This window comes from Prionailurus bengalensis, chromosome B3 (assembly GCF_016509475.1).
Source record: "Prionailurus bengalensis isolate Pbe53 chromosome B3, Fcat_Pben_1.1_paternal_pri, whole genome shotgun sequence".
Taxonomy (NCBI): Eukaryota; Metazoa; Chordata; class Mammalia; order Carnivora; family Felidae; genus Prionailurus; species Prionailurus bengalensis.
The window spans coordinates 18,384,235-18,404,583 of record NC_057355.1 but is presented as its reverse complement, the minus strand read 5'-3'; the positions used below and the strand labels follow the sequence as shown (position 1 = coordinate 18,404,583).

General features: G+C 36.9%; 1 protein-coding gene across 1 annotated transcript in view; it reads right to left on the bottom strand.

The window, feature by feature from the left end:
- MEF2A (myocyte enhancer factor 2A) overlaps positions 1-20,349 on the bottom strand; it is a 165,434-nt gene that overhangs the window by 17,752 nt on the left and 127,333 nt on the right. Inside the window, 4 exon segments of the mRNA XM_043554788.1 lie at positions 5,229-5,416; positions 16,153-16,212; positions 16,937-17,156; positions 19,792-19,923. Coding sequence (XP_043410723.1) covers positions 5,229-5,416; positions 16,153-16,212; positions 16,937-17,156; positions 19,792-19,923 — 600 coding nt within the window.

Here is a 20,349-nt window from a genome sequence, read left to right as displayed (position 1 = left end):
GAATTGGTTTATTGATACCTACAAAACAGCTTACTGTGATTTTGATTGGGATTAGTTTAATGTATAGACCAATTTAGGAATAAGCGACATACGATACTGAGTCTTCAAATCCATTAACATAATGTACCTATTCATAAAAGCCTTTGATTTCTTGCAACACTGTTTTGTAGGTTTTAGCATGCAAATCATGAACACATTTTGTCTGATTTCTATCTAGGTATTTCTTTAATTTTTGGTGCTATATAAATGGGATTTTTAAATTTCAAGTTCCAGTTATTCATTGTTAGTATAAGAATACAATCCACTTTTATATATTGACTTTGTACCCCATGACCTTGCTAAACTCACTGACTGGTCCCAGGAGGTTGGGTTTTGTTTTTTGGTTTTACAGATTCTTTATGCTTTTCTACACAGATAATTATGTCTTCTGTGAATAGAGACAGTTTCATTTCTTCCCTCCCAAAATGTATACATTTTAGTGATTTTTCTTGCTTTACTGTTCTGGCTGGGACTTCTAATACAATGCTGAAGATGAGTGGTGAGAACAGACATCATTGCCTAGTTCCTAAATTAATAAAATACAGTATTTTCCCTTTATTTTAATTAAGCACCTTACTTGTAGGACTTTTGTAGATGTTCTTCATTAGGTTAAAGACGTTCCCATCTTTTCCTAGTTTGCTGAAAAATTTTTGTTTTTATCATAAACACTGAATTCTGTTTACAGTGAATTATATGGATAATTTTTCATATAACCAGCTTTTGTATTCCTGGGATGAAACCATTTGGTTTTGATACACTATCCCTTTTTACACATTGATGAAAATTATTTACCAGTATTTCACTGAGGAGTTTACCATGAGGCATACTCACGTACTTATGTACATTTCCAAGTACAGTTGTGGATTTTTCTATTTCACCTTTAATTCTATCAGTTTTTGCTTTATAAATTTTGAAGGTCTTCTGTTAGGTGCATATACATTAAAGATACTTATTTCTTTGGGGCGCCTGGGTGGTTTAGTCAGTTAAGCGTCTGACTTCGGCCCAGGTCATGATCTTGAGGTTTGTGAGTTTGAGCCCCAAGTTGGGTTCTGTGCTGACAGCTCGGAGCCTGCTTCGGATTCTGTGTCTCCCTCTCTCTCTGCCCCTCCTCTGCTTGCACTCTGTGTTTCTGTTTCTCTCTTTCAAAGATAAACAAACATTAGGGGCACCTGAGTGGCTCAGTCAGTTAAGCGTCCGACTTCAGCTCAGGTCATGATTTCATGGTTCGTGGGTTTGAGCCCCATGTCAGGCTCTGTGCTGACAGCTCAGAGCCTGGAGCCTGTTTCAGATTCTGTGTCTCCCACTCTCTCTGCTCCTCCCCCACTCACACTCCATCTCTCTCAAAATAAACATTAAAAAAATTTTTTTAAAAAGATATTTCTTGGAAATTGGACTATGTGCTGTCCTTCTTTATCATTGGTAATATTCCTGACTGTAAAGTCTACATTGTTTGGAATCATTATGGCTATGCTGGCCTTCTTATGGTTAATGTTTGTATGGTATGTTTTCTCTAGTGTTCACTTTCAAATAGGTATCGCGTTAGGTGTAGGTTAAGGGCTTAGAACAGTGTATTTACGATTTGCCTCTCTGTCTTCTGTTGCCATGTATTTTATTTTTACATGTGCTAGAAGTACAAAATTCATTCCCACTGTTTTTGCTTAGAAAGCTGGTGATCTTTTGGAGCAATTTTAAAAAAGGAAAATGCCCAGATTTTGGTTTCTAATACCATTCTCCAATAAAAGGAACCAAGGTTCCTTACAGAAATGCCCGGTTCTAGCACTGGGGCAGGAAATATATAGGATGAGCCTAGAGCATTTTGTACTACCTGAGAAATTTCCAAGCAACTCCCCCATGCTCCCCACCACCAAAAAAACCCCATGAGGATGACTGTGTGAGAGAGGCACAGGAACCACCCAACAAGTCCTCAATAGCTAAAGCTAGAACAATGTGAGCAAAAGAACAAGACAGTATTGGTAAAATTAGGTATTCACAGAATTTAGGAGTATTATAGCCCCAAGTATAAATGTCAATAAGTCCATATTAACATAAATTATTAAATAAATGAAAGTGAACAGATCAGTCACCTGTGCAGAAGAACTCCAAATAACTGATGTAGACATTCTGCCCTCAAGGAGGTAGAGCCTCACTCCCCACTCCTTAAGTATGGACCTTGCATAGGGACTTCCTTCCAAGGAGGACAGTTTGGAAAGGAAGAAGAGTAACTTTGCAGCAGAGAAACCCATGGAACACTACATCAGCAAGGTGACCAAGGTTACCATCAATAGTAATTACCGATAATGATAGATATGATGTGATAAAAATGGCACTTTACCTCTATGGCCTTCCTCCCTGAAACCAATAACCCTAGTCTAATCATGAGAAAAAAATCCCAACTGAGGAGCATTCTACAAAATACCTGACCAGTACTTCTCAAAACTGTCAAGGTCATTAAAGCAAGGAAAGTCTTACGAACTATCACAACCAAGAGGAGGCTAAGGAGACATGACTACCAAATGTAACCTGGTGTCCTGGATGGGATCCCAAAACAGAAAACACATGCAGTTAAAAACTAAGGACATCTGAATAAAGTATGGATTTCAGTTAATAACAGTGTATCAATACTGACTTGTTAGTTGCAACAAGTGTACCATACTAATGCAAGATGTCAACAATCGGAGAAATCGGGTGTGGAGTGCTTTCTATCCTATCTTTGTAATCTTTGTAGACATTTAAAATTGTTCTAAAATAAAATGTTTATAAAATTATTTTATCTTCATTCACTTCATTTCCATTGTTCTTTGTTGCTTTGTATAGATCCAAGTTTTTGCTGGTATCATATTCCTTCTGTGAAGGACTTCCTTTAGCATTTCTTGTACAGTAGGTCTGCCGGCAATGTATCCTCCAGGTTTTGTTGTTTGAGAAAGTTTCTCTCTTTCATTTTTGAAAGATATTTTTGCTGGATACAGAGTTCTAGGTTGAGGGGGTTTTGTTTTGGATCTCAGTACTTTGTCACTCCGCTGTTCTGCAGCTTGTGTAGTTTCTGAAGTATGTTATAAATTCTTACCTTTGTTCTTCTGTCTCTTCCCTCTGGCTGCCTTTAAGATTCTTCCTCTTTGTCTTTTGCTTTTAGCAGTCTGAATGTGTGTGTACCTATCCTACTTGGTGTTGTTATGATTTCTCCAAATATTTCTTCTGCTCTGTTCTCTCTCTTCTCTTTTTGGAAGTCCAATTACAAACATGTTAATCCACCTGATAAAAGTCTACAGCTCTTGAAGGCTTTGTTCTGCTGTTGTTTGCACCATTTATTTTCACTCTTCTTTCTCTTTGTATTGCAGTTTGGGTAATGCCACTGACCTACAGGTCTTTCCTCTTGCTAGGTCTTTAGTGTATGATTTGAGTTCATTTAATTAGGAATTGGGCTGGGTTTGAGCTTCACTGTTGCAATGGTTACCCTCAGTACATCCACCATGGGCCTCAAATCCCTCTGGGAAGACGTGAGCATTGATTTGTCAGGGGCAGTTTGTTTTTTCCCCAGTGACTGCTCCATTCTCAGTATGAAGCTTTTTCTCTTGTTGGTGCCATACCCCAGGCTGTGGTGCTTCTCGGTCACCCTGCCCTGCTCCTCCACCATGGGCTGAGATCTTTTTCCATCTCCATTTCTCCAGATACAATGGGAGGTCACCAGTGCCTTCAGGGTGACACCTTCTGTTTTTCATCTCCTCACAGACTTCTGGTCCATAGGAGAGAAAGGGGAAAAGGGCCCAGGCAAAACTTTTTATCCCTAGTGTGGTGGCTGCTCTTTCCCTCTCCCACTTGTATGCTACGCAGACTTTTTCAGAGTATCCCCAGTCTCTTCTGTGAGTATCTAGTGGGGTTCACGGAGAAAAAGCCTATCAAAGAACTCCGACTCCTGTATCACAGCCCTAGGGGTTTTCCACTGTCCTGCCAGTGAACACTTGACCTCCAGAAATCCACCAATCATCTGAGCTTAACTCTTACTACCTGTGTCTTACCCAGGTAAGTCAGTGCTCAAATGTCCTCTCCCTGCAGTTTCTGTCTCTCCCTAGAGCCCGGGCCACTTGGTTGCCATGAAATCTCAGCACTACGATCTATCCACGGAGAACTGTGAACCTGTCTGTCCTACTCATTTTCATTGTAAGGCTGGGAGCCACACGGTCTCCAGCCTTCTATCTCCAAATGAAAAAGTACTTGTTTGTTTCTTGACTTAAAAGATTTTGGTCCTGGCTCCCTTTTGTATTACCCTGGACAAATACTAGTTTCCTCATCTCTACCTAGCCAAAATTACAGTATAATTGACAGTCAAATAGGACAATGCATAGGAAGATGTTTGGGAATCTACAAAGCATCATACATACATAGAATTATGATCTAAAGCCTGACAGCATACACTTTCACTTAGCGAAAAAAATCAAATAGTGAGTTTAGCAGCTGCACCGCAGAAAGGACACCTGGCACATCACACTGTTAGTCAAACAACAGTGATATGAAGAATGGTTTTAAAACATATTCTAATTGTTTTCTATAAGAGGCTAAAGGGGATACATATACTCTTCTTCATAAATATAGGATTAAAAAGCATATGAGGCTGGAACTATGAAGACGTTGCTAAGGGCTGGGGTGGAGAGACCTGTATTCTTTACAGAATTAAATGGGAAGGTGATCTGAGAAGGAATAAACAAAAATTATTTGGAGAATAACTCATTCAGTTTTGATGCACTGTTCCCTATTCTGCAATGGTTCTCTTTGGTATGCAGAATTTTCTAAAACCTGGTTTAGTGTTTCTCCTACAGAAAAGCATGTGTAATTGATTACTGAAAATACGCATAGTACAGAGAAGAAACACCTAAGTCAGGTTTAATTTATAAATTTGGTGATGGGATCTCTGAGCAAAGGTTCCTGCCTGGTAAAACTAAACTCACACATAACAGCCTCTCTTTATTTAGCTATAATTTTAAATAACCACTCGGCATATTTACATCCTGTTTTTCTATAATCTGATTTCTGTGTATTTAAAATAGCTTTGCCTCTTCAAACGCTAACTTCAAATAGAAACATTCATTAGGAAAGGGTCTAGATTCTATGGCAGTACAGAAAATTCCAAAGGAAAACATAGTCTGGCTGTATAAAATGTGTCTCAAAGAATTAAGGTGAAGAAAAATTTAATGTACCAGGGGAGGCATCATGCCCTTGCTTGAAGGAGGGATGACAACGCGAAGATCTGGTTTTCGACTGTTCATTCCAAGATTGCCGCCACCGGGAGGAGGGGGAGACTTTGTAGGCATGACTTTGCCTAAACTGTTTGCACCAGTAGTTCCGATCAAATTTGGAGAAGCTCTGGAGTTTACAAATCCGTTCCCTGGAAAAAGGAAATATCCTTCATTAACATGTAAAGAGTCATCAAAATACTCTGGTACAGATATGAAACAAGTTTTCCCTAGTCCTGGTTTTACAAATAAATTTTATAACACAACTCATTAGGAGCAAAAATATCAGCCCCCAAATAAGCAAAAAGATCAACTCAAATCTGAAATACATATAAAACTGAAGACTTATGTCACTTGTTTTTAGTCTTACTGCTTGGACCTACTGGGAGAGATACTTAAAACACAAGGCATCTCCTACTGGGGACTGAGATAACGGAGCTATTTTAAGAAACTGCTTGAGACCAGCCTAGTCATTCATCCCTGTGGCAGAGGCACTCCTACTAGTCCAGGGCCTGAACTAGTGACCAGGGCAACTCCTTCACTGCAGCTTCCTGAGCACTCAGCTCTACTGCTTTGTTTTCACCAAGTACTTGTTCCTTATTGCTCTACTGCTACCTGCTCCATTTCTTTGGCTGCTGGTAAGGTCTTCATTAAATATCTGTGGTCTGTCTGACTTTAATCATCTTATTCCTGCTTTTCAACTTCCCTAAAAGAACTCTATTAGAGGAAATAAGGAAATGGATATCTTGTGGTGTATGTTCTAGATATACAGTCCTTTTGGGCATCATTTGAGCTACAAGACAAATGTAAGAGGTCATCCCTATTTTCCTGGAGAGCGCAGTCATCCTAGGCCTCCTGTGTAACAGCCTTGTGGTTTGGGTGGCTGACTCCACTTTAATCACTGCTTGGCAATAGGTCCAAGCCAAGCAAGTGAGTATGGAGGCATTCTCCCTCCCTCACCACAGTGAGGGGATCCAGGAATGTCCAATCAGATCCTAAGTAGAGAAGCTGTTCTGTGGTGGTGAGGGAAGCTCCTGCATTCCTCCAAGGACAACGGAGGAAGCATTTTATTCTCCAGCCATTTTGAGACTCAGAAGAAAGCCAGAATGAGGAAAAAGCTGACAGAGAAGGAACTGCATCCTGAGTTGCCAAGAAGTAAAATGATGGGTCTCAAAGAACTGCAATGAGTTAATGACGAAAAACAATTATGTATTACATGTTTTTCACTTTAAGAGCATTTGTATTGGGTTATCAGAACATTTTAAATCTACGAAAGTTTCTTGAATGGAACAGAACTATTATTTAAAGCCATTTACAATCCAGACAGCGGTTGGTGGATTATAAAATATTTTCAGCAATAGTATTATAATGAATAGAGGCAACTGATTAAAAGATAGGGCAATTCGAAAATTTTAAAAATATAACTGGAAAGAGATGGATTAAGTTCTTAAAGATAAACAACTGAAGAAAATGGATGCTTCGATATATCTGCTTATAACATATTCAGAGTTTGAAAAACATGTTATTTAGGTGAATTACTTATATGAGTAACTAAAAATTGATGTTTGACAATGTGGTATGATCAACTTTATTGAATCCTGACCAGTGCATTTTCAATGGACAAAGAAAACAGCGGTGAGGTATGGCCCTTGGGAACTGGTCTATCTCTGCAGCAGCTGTCATTCAACGTGTCAGGATTCCAGATGATCAGTGTTTCCTCTCCCCTACACCTCACTCTCCCCCAACTCCTCCTGCTTTCTCTGACACTTTTACCAAGGGACACCAGTTTTAATTCATTTATGTGATTTAATTTTGCTGTGGGGACTGGTATTTCAGTTAACCTTATGAGGCAATTTCCATTATCTTGAAGCAGTACGTATTAAGTCTGGGCCGAATCTCCTTTCCACACCCCAGAGAGCAATTCCTATGTTCTGCTAAGCTTCAGAAAGCAGTGCTATTAAGCAATCTCCTCCCCAGGCCATCCCCTGTGGAGTGGAGCGCATCCATGCACTGGGCAGAAGTAACTGCTAAACAAGCCATCTGGATAAAAACTGCTTATCAAAGATTGTTCAAAAATAGGGGGTGTGATAGGAACTAACAGAATATTAGATTAACAAGTACAGATTAACGTTTCTCTTAATTAACAGGCACAAATATACATCTGTAATCTCTTTGATAACATTGAGAAGATTCTTATTTGCCTGATTTGTACTCAAATCTGAAGGGTAAGGCAGTATTTCTTCTCAAATACATTACGAGATGATTTGAGGATAATTTAGAAGAATGCATTATCAGGAAGCTCTATACTCTCTTCCCATGTGGAGTCTATGGTGCTGAAAAGCTACACATAGTACCATAGCAACCCAGAGTGAAGAGAACCTAAAAGCATGGTATTTTTTAGTGTGAAGTCAGAGTCTGCAGCAGATAATTATTACAGGATGATGTAAGTGTTGGGTAACTTGCCAGCCTGAAACATGATAACCTTATATGCACTATTTGTGATTTTGTAAAGTGTAGCGATATGCTATCTTAATATATTTCTTACTTCCTATTCACTTTTTATGACAAAATGAAGATATCATTGAGATAGATTTTTAAGGCAAATACCTTCAGGATATAACTCATGTTGACATAGTCTATAAATTTAAGAACTGCAGTACCAATTCTAAATGGATAAACCCAATTTAATGTGATTATTATTAAAATGTGTTTTTAGGTATTAAGGTAAATTACACCCTGACATAATACATGATACAAATGCTCTTGAGCAAACTGCATACCAATGCCTCTTGAAGCCTAACAAAGCTAATTTCACTTACGGTCCTATAGCTCTGAGGCATATCATTCAATTATATCAGTCTGGCTCATATTTCAGAATATCATATCAGCTAACATAATGCATTAAGTGGCTGGAAAGCACTCCATGTCCTTAATACTACTCTTTTAGGGCTAAATTGTAGACAGTGATGCCTTTAATGTCTTACTATTATGAATTAAATTCAGAAGTTGAACTGACATGCAAAGACTTTTGAAAATCTCAAAAGATTCTGAAAAACTCATTCAAAGCAAGGTTCAAGAACTGATTTTATCATATTTGACAAATTTTCATAAAACCTGACAAAGTTTCAGCTGATTATTCAGTAAATAAGCATTTTAAAAGCCTGTAAAATTGTATTTTTATAAAGAATGAGTTGATGAGGTTTCTAAAAGTAAAAAAGCCCATGAGTTTCAAGATTATTGATGACAAAAATAAAATAACTGATGACATATTTACTTGATTCAGTGGAAATTCCTGTATGATAGAGAGCATGGATTCTGTCCATTAGAAACGCGTATCTACAACAGACAATGCTCATGAAATCCTGCTGCTTCTTTTCCTGTATACTGTATTCGCCCTCTCAATCTATCCCATGTGGACAGCCCCAAAGAGGCTTCTCCTCCTTCAGAGACTTCATGCACCCCCCGGCTTTAACCACTGCCTTAGTGTACCTCTTACATCTGTGCTTCTGCTTTATATCTCACTTCAAGTTCACATGCAACCATCTGGTGGCCTTTTCCCCAGATATGCTGCTGTCATCTCTAACACAACCTGTTTAAACTCCTGTACTACCACCATCCCCAGTCACTTCCATCCCACTTTCACAGGGCTCAAGCCCTGCTATTCTTGCTTTACAATGTTTTTCACTTCATCCATCTTCTCTTTAACTGCCGCTGCCTCTGCTACTCTGCAAGCCGTTACATGTTACTTTCACTCACCCCTAAACAATTCCAAGAGCTTCCTGAGCTTTTCTATATACTAGTCTGGTATATATATATTTTCTCTTTCTCAAAATGTTTTTACAAAGCAAAACTGCTGGAAATCAGAGACTTGATTCTACACTTGATCTTTAAACACAAGCCCAAAGTTAAAAGCAATTCCTGAAGTCATATGAACTACAAATTATCTAAGTATTAAATGTAAATTTTCCACAGAGAAATGTGTCTAGTAAGCCAAATCAGATTGCCACTATGGAGGATGGCCACAATTTACAGTATGGGCAACACTGATTTCACTTAGACAATGACATAGCCTGAAGACAAAAAATTATCACGTTACAAGGAAACACAAATGGATACTCTAATTCATTTACTATAATAAAAGTTTTGACTGTGGAGATACCGTATCAATATAGCATCATAGAAAGTTTATAAAGTAGAAAACGAGAGGGACGACTCCTACTTCCACCATCCCAACACAACTATGATAATCAGTTTGGATTTCCCTTCCTTTGAATTTTCCATAAGCATGGTTTTTTTTTTTTTTTTGCAGTTTTAAATCACAACTCAAAAGGAATTCAGCTGAAAATTTTTTTTTTAATTTTTTTTTCAATGTTTATTTATTTTTGGGACAGAGAGAGACAGAGCATGAACGGGGGAGGGGCAGAGAGAGAGGGAGACACAGAATCGGAAACAGGCTCCAGGCTCCGAGCCATCAGCCCAGAGCCTGACGCGGGGCTCGAACTCACGGACCGCGAGATCGTGACCTGGCTGAAGTCGGACGCTTAACCGACTGCGCCACCCAGGCGCCCCTCAGCTGAAAATTTTAATCTACATAATTTTCATACTGTAGAATATGTTGGTTTCTTCCTATTGTTCACTACTCTAAATAATGTTGCAGTGAAACTTTGTATATTCTAGTTTATTTCTTTAGGAGAGTCCCAGAAATGGGATTAGTGGGCTCAGAGGCATAAACATTTTTATGACTACTGAAACACCTTGCCAAAATCTTTCTAGAAAGATTGCTACAATGCCATAAGCACATGAGATCACCAGTTTCAACATCCCTTCATCAGCTCTCCATGTCACAATAAAAAGGTGGTAATAGTTGGCAATTAGTAAGTTGTTTTTCTTTGCCATTTTTATTTAAATCTCCTGATACATCCTTTCAATTTTTGAAATTGAAGTTGGTTTCTTTCTTTCATTTAGGTACATAAATGCTTATCTGCTTATTAAATATTCCCCTACTTCTGACTTGTATTTTACCTTACTTTTTCTCTTAAGAAATGAGAAAATTTTTATCTCACAGAAGACTGGGGGTAAAGTGGTTGCAGGCTCAGTGGTTTTAGCAGCTCAATGTAGCGGACCTAGAACTTTCCAGCTTTCCACTCTGCCATCCTAGGCTTGTTGGCCTGTCCTCTTACACCGACTTGCTTCCTGATCTCAAGATGGGGCTGCACGTCTAGCTGCTGCATGTGGGCAGTAACACCCAGAGACTCAAAGACTGCTGAGTCTTTCTGAGAGTATGAATGTATGTGTCAATTTTTTTCTCTCTAGATTTTGGAATTAATAGTATAACAACTATGTACATTACATTCTCTCATAATTTTAAAAGTGCCTCCACATTGGTGGTTTATAATTCCTTTTTAAAATCAAATGTATTATGTTTATTTTAAAAACTTGTATTAACGTAACACATAATACAAAATGGTGCACAAAACAAAAACTTCAAAGATCAAGGATTTTTCTGGGGGAGTGTAGGGGAGAGGGAAAATGGGTGATGGGCACTGAGGAGACACTTGTTGGCATGAGCACCGGGTGTTGTATGTAAGCCAATTTGACAATAAATTATATTAAAAAAAAAAAAAAGGACTTATCATAAAGTGAACATCCACGTACCCATTAGATCAGGAAAAAGAATATTGCCAAACCCCCAAAGTCTCTATAATTGGGCCCCCCAAAACATTACTATTGTCCACCTACCCAAAGTAACCAGTATTGTGATTTTTACAGTAACTTGTTTTTCTTTATAGTTTTACCACCTATCTATACATGCATCCTTAGCACTGTAATTTTGCTCGCCTCCTTTTCACACTGTATTTGAATGGAACCAATTTGTATTTGCATCTATTGTCTCTCATTCAATAATAGTTTGGTAAATTCATCCACACTGTTAATTACTGCTGTCAATGTCTTCCTTTTTGTTACAGTATAGTATTTCTTCATATAAATGTACTATCACTTTATTTGTTCTACTGTTGATACAAATTTGGATTATTTCTAGATGTTGGTTGTAACAAATAATACCACGCACATTCCTTTACATCTCTCTTGGTGCTCATGGTATACCCACGCATTTCTCTACAGCATATAAAGATGAGTAAAAATGGTTCACTGTAGAATACACACATCTACACCTATAGTAGACAATGTCAAAATGGCTGCACCAATCTGTACTGCCATCATCAGCATATGAGTTTGAATTTTTCCATAGCTTGTCAACACTTGGTATTATCTGCCTATTCCAAAGCCATTCTGTTAGGTGTATAATGTTACCTGTGGCTTTAGTTTTGCATTTCCTTGGTTACTGAGAATAAGCATCTTTTTATTTATTTATTTAAATTTAAGTCCAAGTGAGTTAACATATAGTGTAATAATAATTTCAGGAATAGAATTCAGTGATTCATCGCTTAAATATAACACTCAGTGCTCATCCCAACAAGTGTCTGACTCCTTTAGGACCCTCACCCCTTTAGTCCTTCTCCCCACCCAACACCCTGCCAGCAAGACCTCAATTGGTTCTTATGAGCATTTTGTCACATGTTTACTAGACATCTGGAGAGCTTCTCTTGTGAAATGTTTGTGTTCTCGTGCGCATTTTAAAAAATCAGATTTTCTTTTTCGTGATGATTTATAGTATTCTTCATAAAAAGCCCTCTGTTTTATACACACACACACCCCTATATTTCCCCACTCTATCTTGCCTTTTCATTCTCTTCATGGTGTTTTTGATGAACAAAGATTCCTTTCATGGTTAGGTTTCCTCTAGTTTCCTGGTTAATGTCTTTCCCTATCCAGAGTTTGTTCAATGCTTAAATTAAAAAGTTCAAGGATGCTTCTGCTTTCACTCTGATACGGGCCCGAAGCATCCTATCTTCTGGAGAGCAGAAGACTCAACAAAAATTAAAATAAGAATAAGGCAAATGGAGGGCTCATCTATAAAAGTATTATGCATTTGAAAATGACAGGATCAGTAAAAATGTGACAGTTTAAAGGTGAAGCGAAGCTATCTGGAAGTGGCTCATTACAAGTCTCTAAGCCTGGAATGCCACAGTAAGCTATTATACATGTTATGTATAGAACATTTGTTTTAAACAAACATCTTTGGATACTGGTTGCTAGCTGAATTATTCTGTCACCAGAGATTTATCTCCACATGATTAAATTCTCTGAAATTTGCTGAGAGTTTTTGCAGCCCAGCATGTGGTCATTCTTCATTTTTTGTATAACATTTTTTTTTAATGTGAAACACAGATATTGAAAATAATGTTTATCCTGTACTATAAGCATAGATGACCACAGTCTAGCTTCAGAAAGTGGGATGCCATAGCTACTGCAAGGGATTGTTAAACTCTGATTCACTCTACTTCTCTGGTCCCACCTTTTGGGGTCTCAACACAAGGGGACAAGAACACATTTGGGCCCTCCCAACTCTTTGTGGACCCTGAACTTTGATCTCTCTGTTCCCCTGGGTTTCTCAGGCTGTCATCCTCTGCTTCTGAAGCACCCCACTGTGGAAGTGGCAAATACCACCTGAAGAAAAGTAGTCATAAATGTTGGGCTCACCCTCCTGAAGTCTCTGTCATTCCCTGGATCTTGAGCCAGAAATGCTTCACTATCTTGTTAGTTCTCAAATGCTTCATGCAGATTTTAAAAATGTTTTCCCTAGCATTTCTAACTGTCTTCAGTGCAAGGGCTGGTCCCAATGAACAGCTCTGCTATTAACACAGCACAAGCCTGATAGTCTTGTTTCTTTTATTAAACCTCAATTTCAACTTATGGAAGTCTTCACACTCAAAAATGCTTTTCTATGTATATTAAGATCAGAAGCAAGATTTCCCAAAATGTTTTATATGGCACTAATTATGAAAGATGCTTTTTCATGAGGGAAAAAAAATGAAGGGTTCGATTATGAAATCACTTTGAGTAACCATGTTTATACACTAAGTTTAATGACTCACAAAACAGATTAACATTTTAAAGGTTCTGAATGTCCTACAGAGAAGAAAGTTGTTTAATTTCATTTAGCACAAGGTTTATCAAACATATAGAAACATACCTTGAAAAATACACATTAGAAAACATGAGGCACCTGGGTGGCTCAGTCAGTTAAGTATCTGACTCTTGATTTTACCTCAGATCATCTCATGGTTGGTGAGTTCGAGCCCTGTGTTGGGGGATTCGACAGCAGCGCCTGCTTGGGATTTTCTCTCTCCCTCTCTCTGCCCTTCCCCTGCTCATGCTCTCTCTCTCTCAAAATAAATAAAACTTTTTAAAAAATTAAAAAAAAACCCATACCCATATCTTTTAATATTTTTTCTTCTGCATTTCTCTGGAAATTTTAACTGTTTAATCTTTTCATTCATAAAGACTTTATTTAGGTAAAAAATGAGTTTAAACTATTTTTCCAAACTACTAAACCAAAATGGCACCATTGTTGAAAATAAGCTAAAATGTATTATCTGACTCTCTCTCACAAAATACCATGCCTAAAATACCTATGAAAGACCATTTATTTTAATAGGAAAATTTATAGCAAGAAGCACATTAAACTCATGTATGCTCCAAGTACTGCACAGAAATAACCACTTCCAGCTGGTCTCCAAACTAAGTGACATAAGAGGTCTCCTCAGTTAAGTCTAATTCTGAGGTAGCATATATTAAAAACCAGTTATAACACACAAGCCATTTAGAATACAATCCAAACACAAGTAGAATAAGTAAAATTACACCTGATATATATAAAACTAGGCGTATAGGAGTAAGAACTAATGAAGAATCAAGATAGCCAATCTCGTGTGTTAGGAGATGCTGAGGTGTGCCCTAAGAAGCAGGATTTATCTGTGTACAAGTAATAATGGAAACAGACTTTTAAATAACTCACTAAGCACTTAAAATATTTTAATTTTAAATGTTAATACAAATTCATGTTTGCTAATCACGATTATTAACACTACCAACACTAGCACACTAAGGTGGTTGCCTATGATGGGGGAAGAAGGGAACAGGAATGCAACACAAGTGTAAGAGGGATTAATAAATAACATTGAGATGCTCCATATAAACCAGTGGTGATGTGCCATGATCTAAGGACTGCGATCATGCAGCCCTCTAAACAGGAGGGTCCAGATGTGGGGGAGGCTTACAAAAAAAGAGAATGGAAAAAAAAAAAAAAAGAAACAGGGTTACATGCAGAAGGTCAAATTAGGACAATGACAAAGTCTGAGTTTCAAATTACCAAAGGGAACACAGAAAACTGAGCAGCAGAGACAAAGTTTAGATTTATAGTTGCATGCAGATAAGAAAAAAAACAGTGAAAAAGCCTTTAGGAAATGTGGGAAGTATAAGAAAAAAAATGAGGAGAGAAGTGAAACACTTGTTTGACAGGAGGAAGAACCGTGTTTACAATGCCAGAGGATGAAAAAAAAGTAAAGGCAATGCAAAAACACATTAGAAATCATCAAAGAGTAAACTCCATGAAATAAAACGAATTTTGAAAATAAAACCAAGAACTAGTTAAAATTAACAAGAAATGTTTGATTCCAGCCTTAACTAGGCTAGGAAGTAGAAGGGAAAGGAAGTCTTGGGGGAATAAAAGCATATGGGAAAATTTAACACGAAGAGTATATGGGCATGCAAATAACTAAAATGGAACTGAAATAAACTCTAAATATCTGGAAATACATGTACCAGTATAGCAGTCCTAATGTATAACTGTTAAGACCTTTATGAATTTTCCCACAATGAATTATCTGTTCAAAAAGATCCAACAATGGGTCTTATATTTAATTCCATTCAAACAGCTATTAATATAGGGGCAGACATAATTAGGCGCTTATTCCTACTTTAGGTCACTGTATGTTTTGTAACTTATCTCAACAATATCTGTTTTTTCTCATCATCTTAAATTTAGTTATTCAATGATCTCCATTAATTTTCTTGAGGCAGAAGCTCCTTACAATTTTGTAGAATGAAGGGTTGAATACATGCAATTGGGATCTTTCCGATAAGAGATCTATGTTCAGAAGTCTCCAGGGACACACAATACCTAAAAGCAGGGAGGAAGTTCCCACCCTTGTTTTTAGATAACAGTGATGACAACTGTCATTATCCCAGATTAAGAGACCAAGACCACTTAATGTGATGATTATCCAAAGGGATACAGTTATTCTTCTAACTCTTTAACATACATACCATATTTCTGTAATGCTCAGTTCACAATCTATCTTTACTGGCACATCAACGTTGGGTGACACCTTCACAATGTGTTTAAACTTGCTGGTCATCTTTAGAATGGATGCCAAAGCAAAAAAGCCAATTTGGCAGCAACTGTGAAAATATGTGAATGTTCTACACAAGGCCACCAAAACAGATCCCTCAAAGACAAACTCCTCAACTCTCTTTGTAGCTCTAAAATTAGGTCCACCATTTCTGTGTACTGCAATCACTCCAAAAACATTTCATGCTACTTACTGTAAGATGTATCGGTCTGCTAATAGTCTAAGTTTGGTGAGAATAGATGATACAGAAAGCTTCTCTGTGTAAGAAATTGGCTTGATGAAAAAACTGTATTAAGGCAATTTTGTCTCTAACAAAGAACAATATCTGGTATGAAGGAGGCACTTGAGGCCAAGGTATAAAGAATAGAGCAGGGTTGTTATTAAAAAATGTTAAGTATTAGTAAAAGTACTCCTCAGAAGACAATTAAGTCTACAAAGGGACATGTCTATTCTGATCATATACCCCATTTTTAGCTCTTCACTTGGTAGAAGGCGTTATTTGATGTACAATATTCCTTTCATCTCACATAGGATAGATGCCTACAAAGTGAAAACAGGAGTAATTCACGCACCCACTGGGCTGCTTCCGGCTCCATTTGGCACTGTGAGGTCTGAAGTGCTCAACATCCCACCTAAAAACGTTACAGAGAGAAGAGAGAGGGCAAAGAATGAATATGAATTGGTTCTCCTTATCTGAATGAAGTAACCTGCACTCCTTTCCTAAAAAACAAAAACTAGCCTAGTCTGAATTTGACATTACTGTGCAATATGATGTAGTTAAATATGTGTATGTGTGTGTGTGTGTGTGTAAGCTCACCTATCAAGCTCTTAAAGTGTATGCCTTCCTGTATCAGTATCAAATAACAAAATGATGAGAATGGGGCAGTGCTAATGGAGTACTAGTCAATCTAGGATTTAAAGGAGAGGAGACACTGCACTGCAAAGTGTGAAGAAGTAAATGCACTGCAAATTTTTGCTGAATTAATGAACTCTAACTCCAATCAGGTAGATCTATTCTCAGTATTTTTAACATGACTGGCTCACACCCAAACTTCAAGTCTTTGCTCATGATATGCTAATTAAATTTTCTGCCTGTCAAAGTATGGCTTTCCTATAATAAGGAAAATTCTAGATGGCAAATTCTGTAGTATCGTTCCACTGTGCCTGAAAGGATGTTAGAGAGCCCATATTAAAGTTTCAAAAATACTCTTTAAAATGGAGCCAATTATGTAGCAGTGACTCTTGCTCATCAAAGACAGAAAATTATGAGTAGCAAAATAAGAAACTGCTTATGTTAGTAATTCATTTTACCACCCTTTTTGTGAAAGAATCAGCAGAATAGGTATTACTACATACCTGCACTGCCAGTACTTGGTGGTCTCTGAGGGACTCCAGGGGACACATTTCTGTGTAACGTGGCTTGAGGTGGAGACAGCATGCTTGAATCGGCTAATGTTGAGCTGGCTGCCAAAGACGGGGACACAAGTGAACTCCCTGGGTTAGTATAGGACAAAGCATTAGGGCTGGTCACAGGGACTGTGACAGACATTGAGAAGTTTTGAGGTGGTAAACCAGGCTGTAAATAAAGAACAAGGAAGAAAAAACTGTTAGTTTTGTTTTCATCTATATTAAATGTAATAACTTACAAACTTTCATGTGATAAAGTAACTCTAGTTATTAAAATTAGAGGAAGAGGATAGTTTCCTACTAAATTTGCAGATTCAAGCTGCTTTCTTTGGAACTGTATTTGAACATAAGTATGTTTGACATGAACCTTTTCAATTTCAATATTTATATATGAATACATATATGCTAATACATACATAATTTCAAATATTCAGAGATGAAAATTAAATGTCAGAAACTGATATTAAAGTTGTGTTGTCAAATTTAGACATAACAAAATATATCACTGTTACCAAGTAAGCATAAAGTTAGCACTTTAATAATGCAAACCAGTTTAGGAACATTACATTTCTATCAGGCAACTACAAGTATAACAAAAGGGGAAAAATATGTACACATATTATGAACTTATTACACCAAATGTGGGACATTATAAATAAGCCCTAGTTTTATTTAATTGACTGACAGTCTTAATGAGCAAACGAAAAATAAAAAAAATCAAGTTATATATACACAACGCAATGCAATCTGAGTATAATGAAAATGCAAAGAAAACAATCTACACAGGAAAATTACTACTACAACCTATCATCTTTAAATTGTATGAAGATTAAATTACAAATATTATAAATGCTATCTTCTTTTCCTCCTAAACATTCCACACACACCCCTAAAATAATATTTCCTATTTCTTCTGGCATTTCCTCCATAGATCACATACAGTATACTTGTTAACCATGAAAATAACAGTTCTCTTTATAATATCTCTATTATAGAGAAAGGAAAAAGGTTTCCTCTCCCCATATTTTAAAACAGTAATTGCAAAGACTGGTAACACTGCTAATTCAAAGTTGGAGAATATAAATAGTTTATGTACTCTATTCAATAGTAGCTTATTTCCAATAGTAGTTATAATAATTCATTAACTGATATAAAACAATGGATATATGATAATTTTTTTCAAAGGTAAAGCAATTTTATTTACACAATATTTTTGCAGCTTAACATTAACTACAAAGTCACCAACATCCATATGAGGCCAGAAGGGATTTAATTGTTTGCTGTTTTGTTTTTTAAGAATAATAAATGGTATCAGCACAAAAATACTTCCTTAAACTTATTTTTCATGAGCTTCTTATAATAGAAGATTACTTTGAAGAAATAATCCATGATGTATACTTTAAGGCATACTTTTTAAGAGAATTAACTCTGATAATAAGTAACTCTGAAATAAATATCAGCATTGGAACCAATTTGTCCCATGAAGCCTACAATACATATATAACATTAGAAAATCAGATCCAGAATAGCTATCTTAAGCAGCTCTCCCCAATGAGCTTCCCATGAGAATTCTTTCAAGAACTATCAAAGGAGCATGAACTCCAAAAAGTACTGGTTGCCATGATGGTTACATGCATGAGCACAGAAAAATGTTAAGCCAACTATCTGTTCTGCAACCAGCTTAAAAACATTGCTTCCTTAAATTAAAATTGAGCCAAGGCTTTCTTCCTCAATATGTACACTATCAGGAAAGACCAGGAGTTTGGACAGATTTTGTTAAATAGTTTTGGGACATTACAAAGAGCCAAAGGGTAAGCTACTACTATTATATCAACTATACAAAATAATTCTGAAACACCAAATTTGTAATAAATCTGTTACAGATTTTATAGTCTCAAGATTGATTTAAAATACATGTAATATTTTTCAAAAGTCATGAGTGGGAAAGGGAAATCTTATATGCACCTTGTATTTACAAATCATGGTAATTTAGAGCTAGAAGGGACCTTAAAAATTACGTAAACCTGGGGTGCCTAGGTGGCTCGGTTGAGCGTTCGACTTTGGCTCAGGTCATGATCTCGCCGTTCATGAGTTCCAGACCCACGTCAAGCTCTATGCTGACAGCTCAGAGCCTGGAGCCTATTTCAGATTCTGTGTCTCCCTCTCTCTCTCTCTCTGCCCCTTGCCCCCCTCACACACACTCTCTCTCTCTCTCTCTCTCAAAAATAAACAAACATTAAAACAATTTTTTTTCTTTTAAATTACATAAACCAACTCATTCATTTTATAGATGAAAGAACTGGAATCCAGGATGTTTAGGTACTCTACCCAAAGAGAGAGCAGGGGATAGTTAGAACAGGGGATAAGAAGTAGAATTTGGATTAGGATGTTTTCTCTTCACTTCTATGTTTAAAGACCCTGAACATGCACTATTATAAGACTATAACCAATTTATTTTAAAGTTCTATGAAACCAAAAAAAATAATGAAATTCCTTCCCCTTCTACTTACTGGTGTCATCACCCACTGTGAAAATAAATAAGAACTGTGGCCAATCTCTTCATGCACAAGATAAAAGCACAAACCATACTTTCGTACTCACTGCGATTTTATGATTCCGCATCATATTATCAAATTCCTCATTAATTTTTTTATATTTTTCTTCTGTATGTGGAGTTAGCACATAGGAAGTATCAGGGTCTGGGCTGTCGCACCCTCTGTGTTCCTTCTTGTTCAGAGCCTATATAATGAAGTTAACAAAAAGGATCAACAAATAAAAAGTAGAGGTAAAGTAAAAGTACTTACAGGGCCTCGTTTGAAAATAAAATCACTATCTTCATTTAGTTTGCTGAATCTGTCCTCCGAGAGTGGACTGTGCTCAAAGTAATCGTCAGCATCAGGGCTCTCACAACCATTAAGGCCTTTCTTTCTTAAAGTCTGAAATACAATTGGAAAATTCACACACAAATGACACTAACTTGCCATGAGTTTTTTGTAAAATTTATTAAGAGAGGACAGACTGAATGAATTATTACAAGAGCCACTGAAATGGTTTTAAATGATCACAAATGTATACTCTAATCCTTCAAATAAGGTAAACCTTAGATATAAGCAAAATGAATGCTCCCGCTGTACATTAAGAAAAAAAAGAATATTTACTTGTTTGGATTGTTTCTTCCCAAACTTCCTAGAGAATACTAAATTACTCACAGCTCTGAAGTTATAACCTGAATATGATTACAGCCTGATCAACATATCTGACGGGGCTAATGAGTATGAGAACTGAAATAGAAATGTATCAAAATGATGCTCTGAGAAGTTATCATAGTACCTTCATAGAATGAACATTTCAGGAACTTCAAC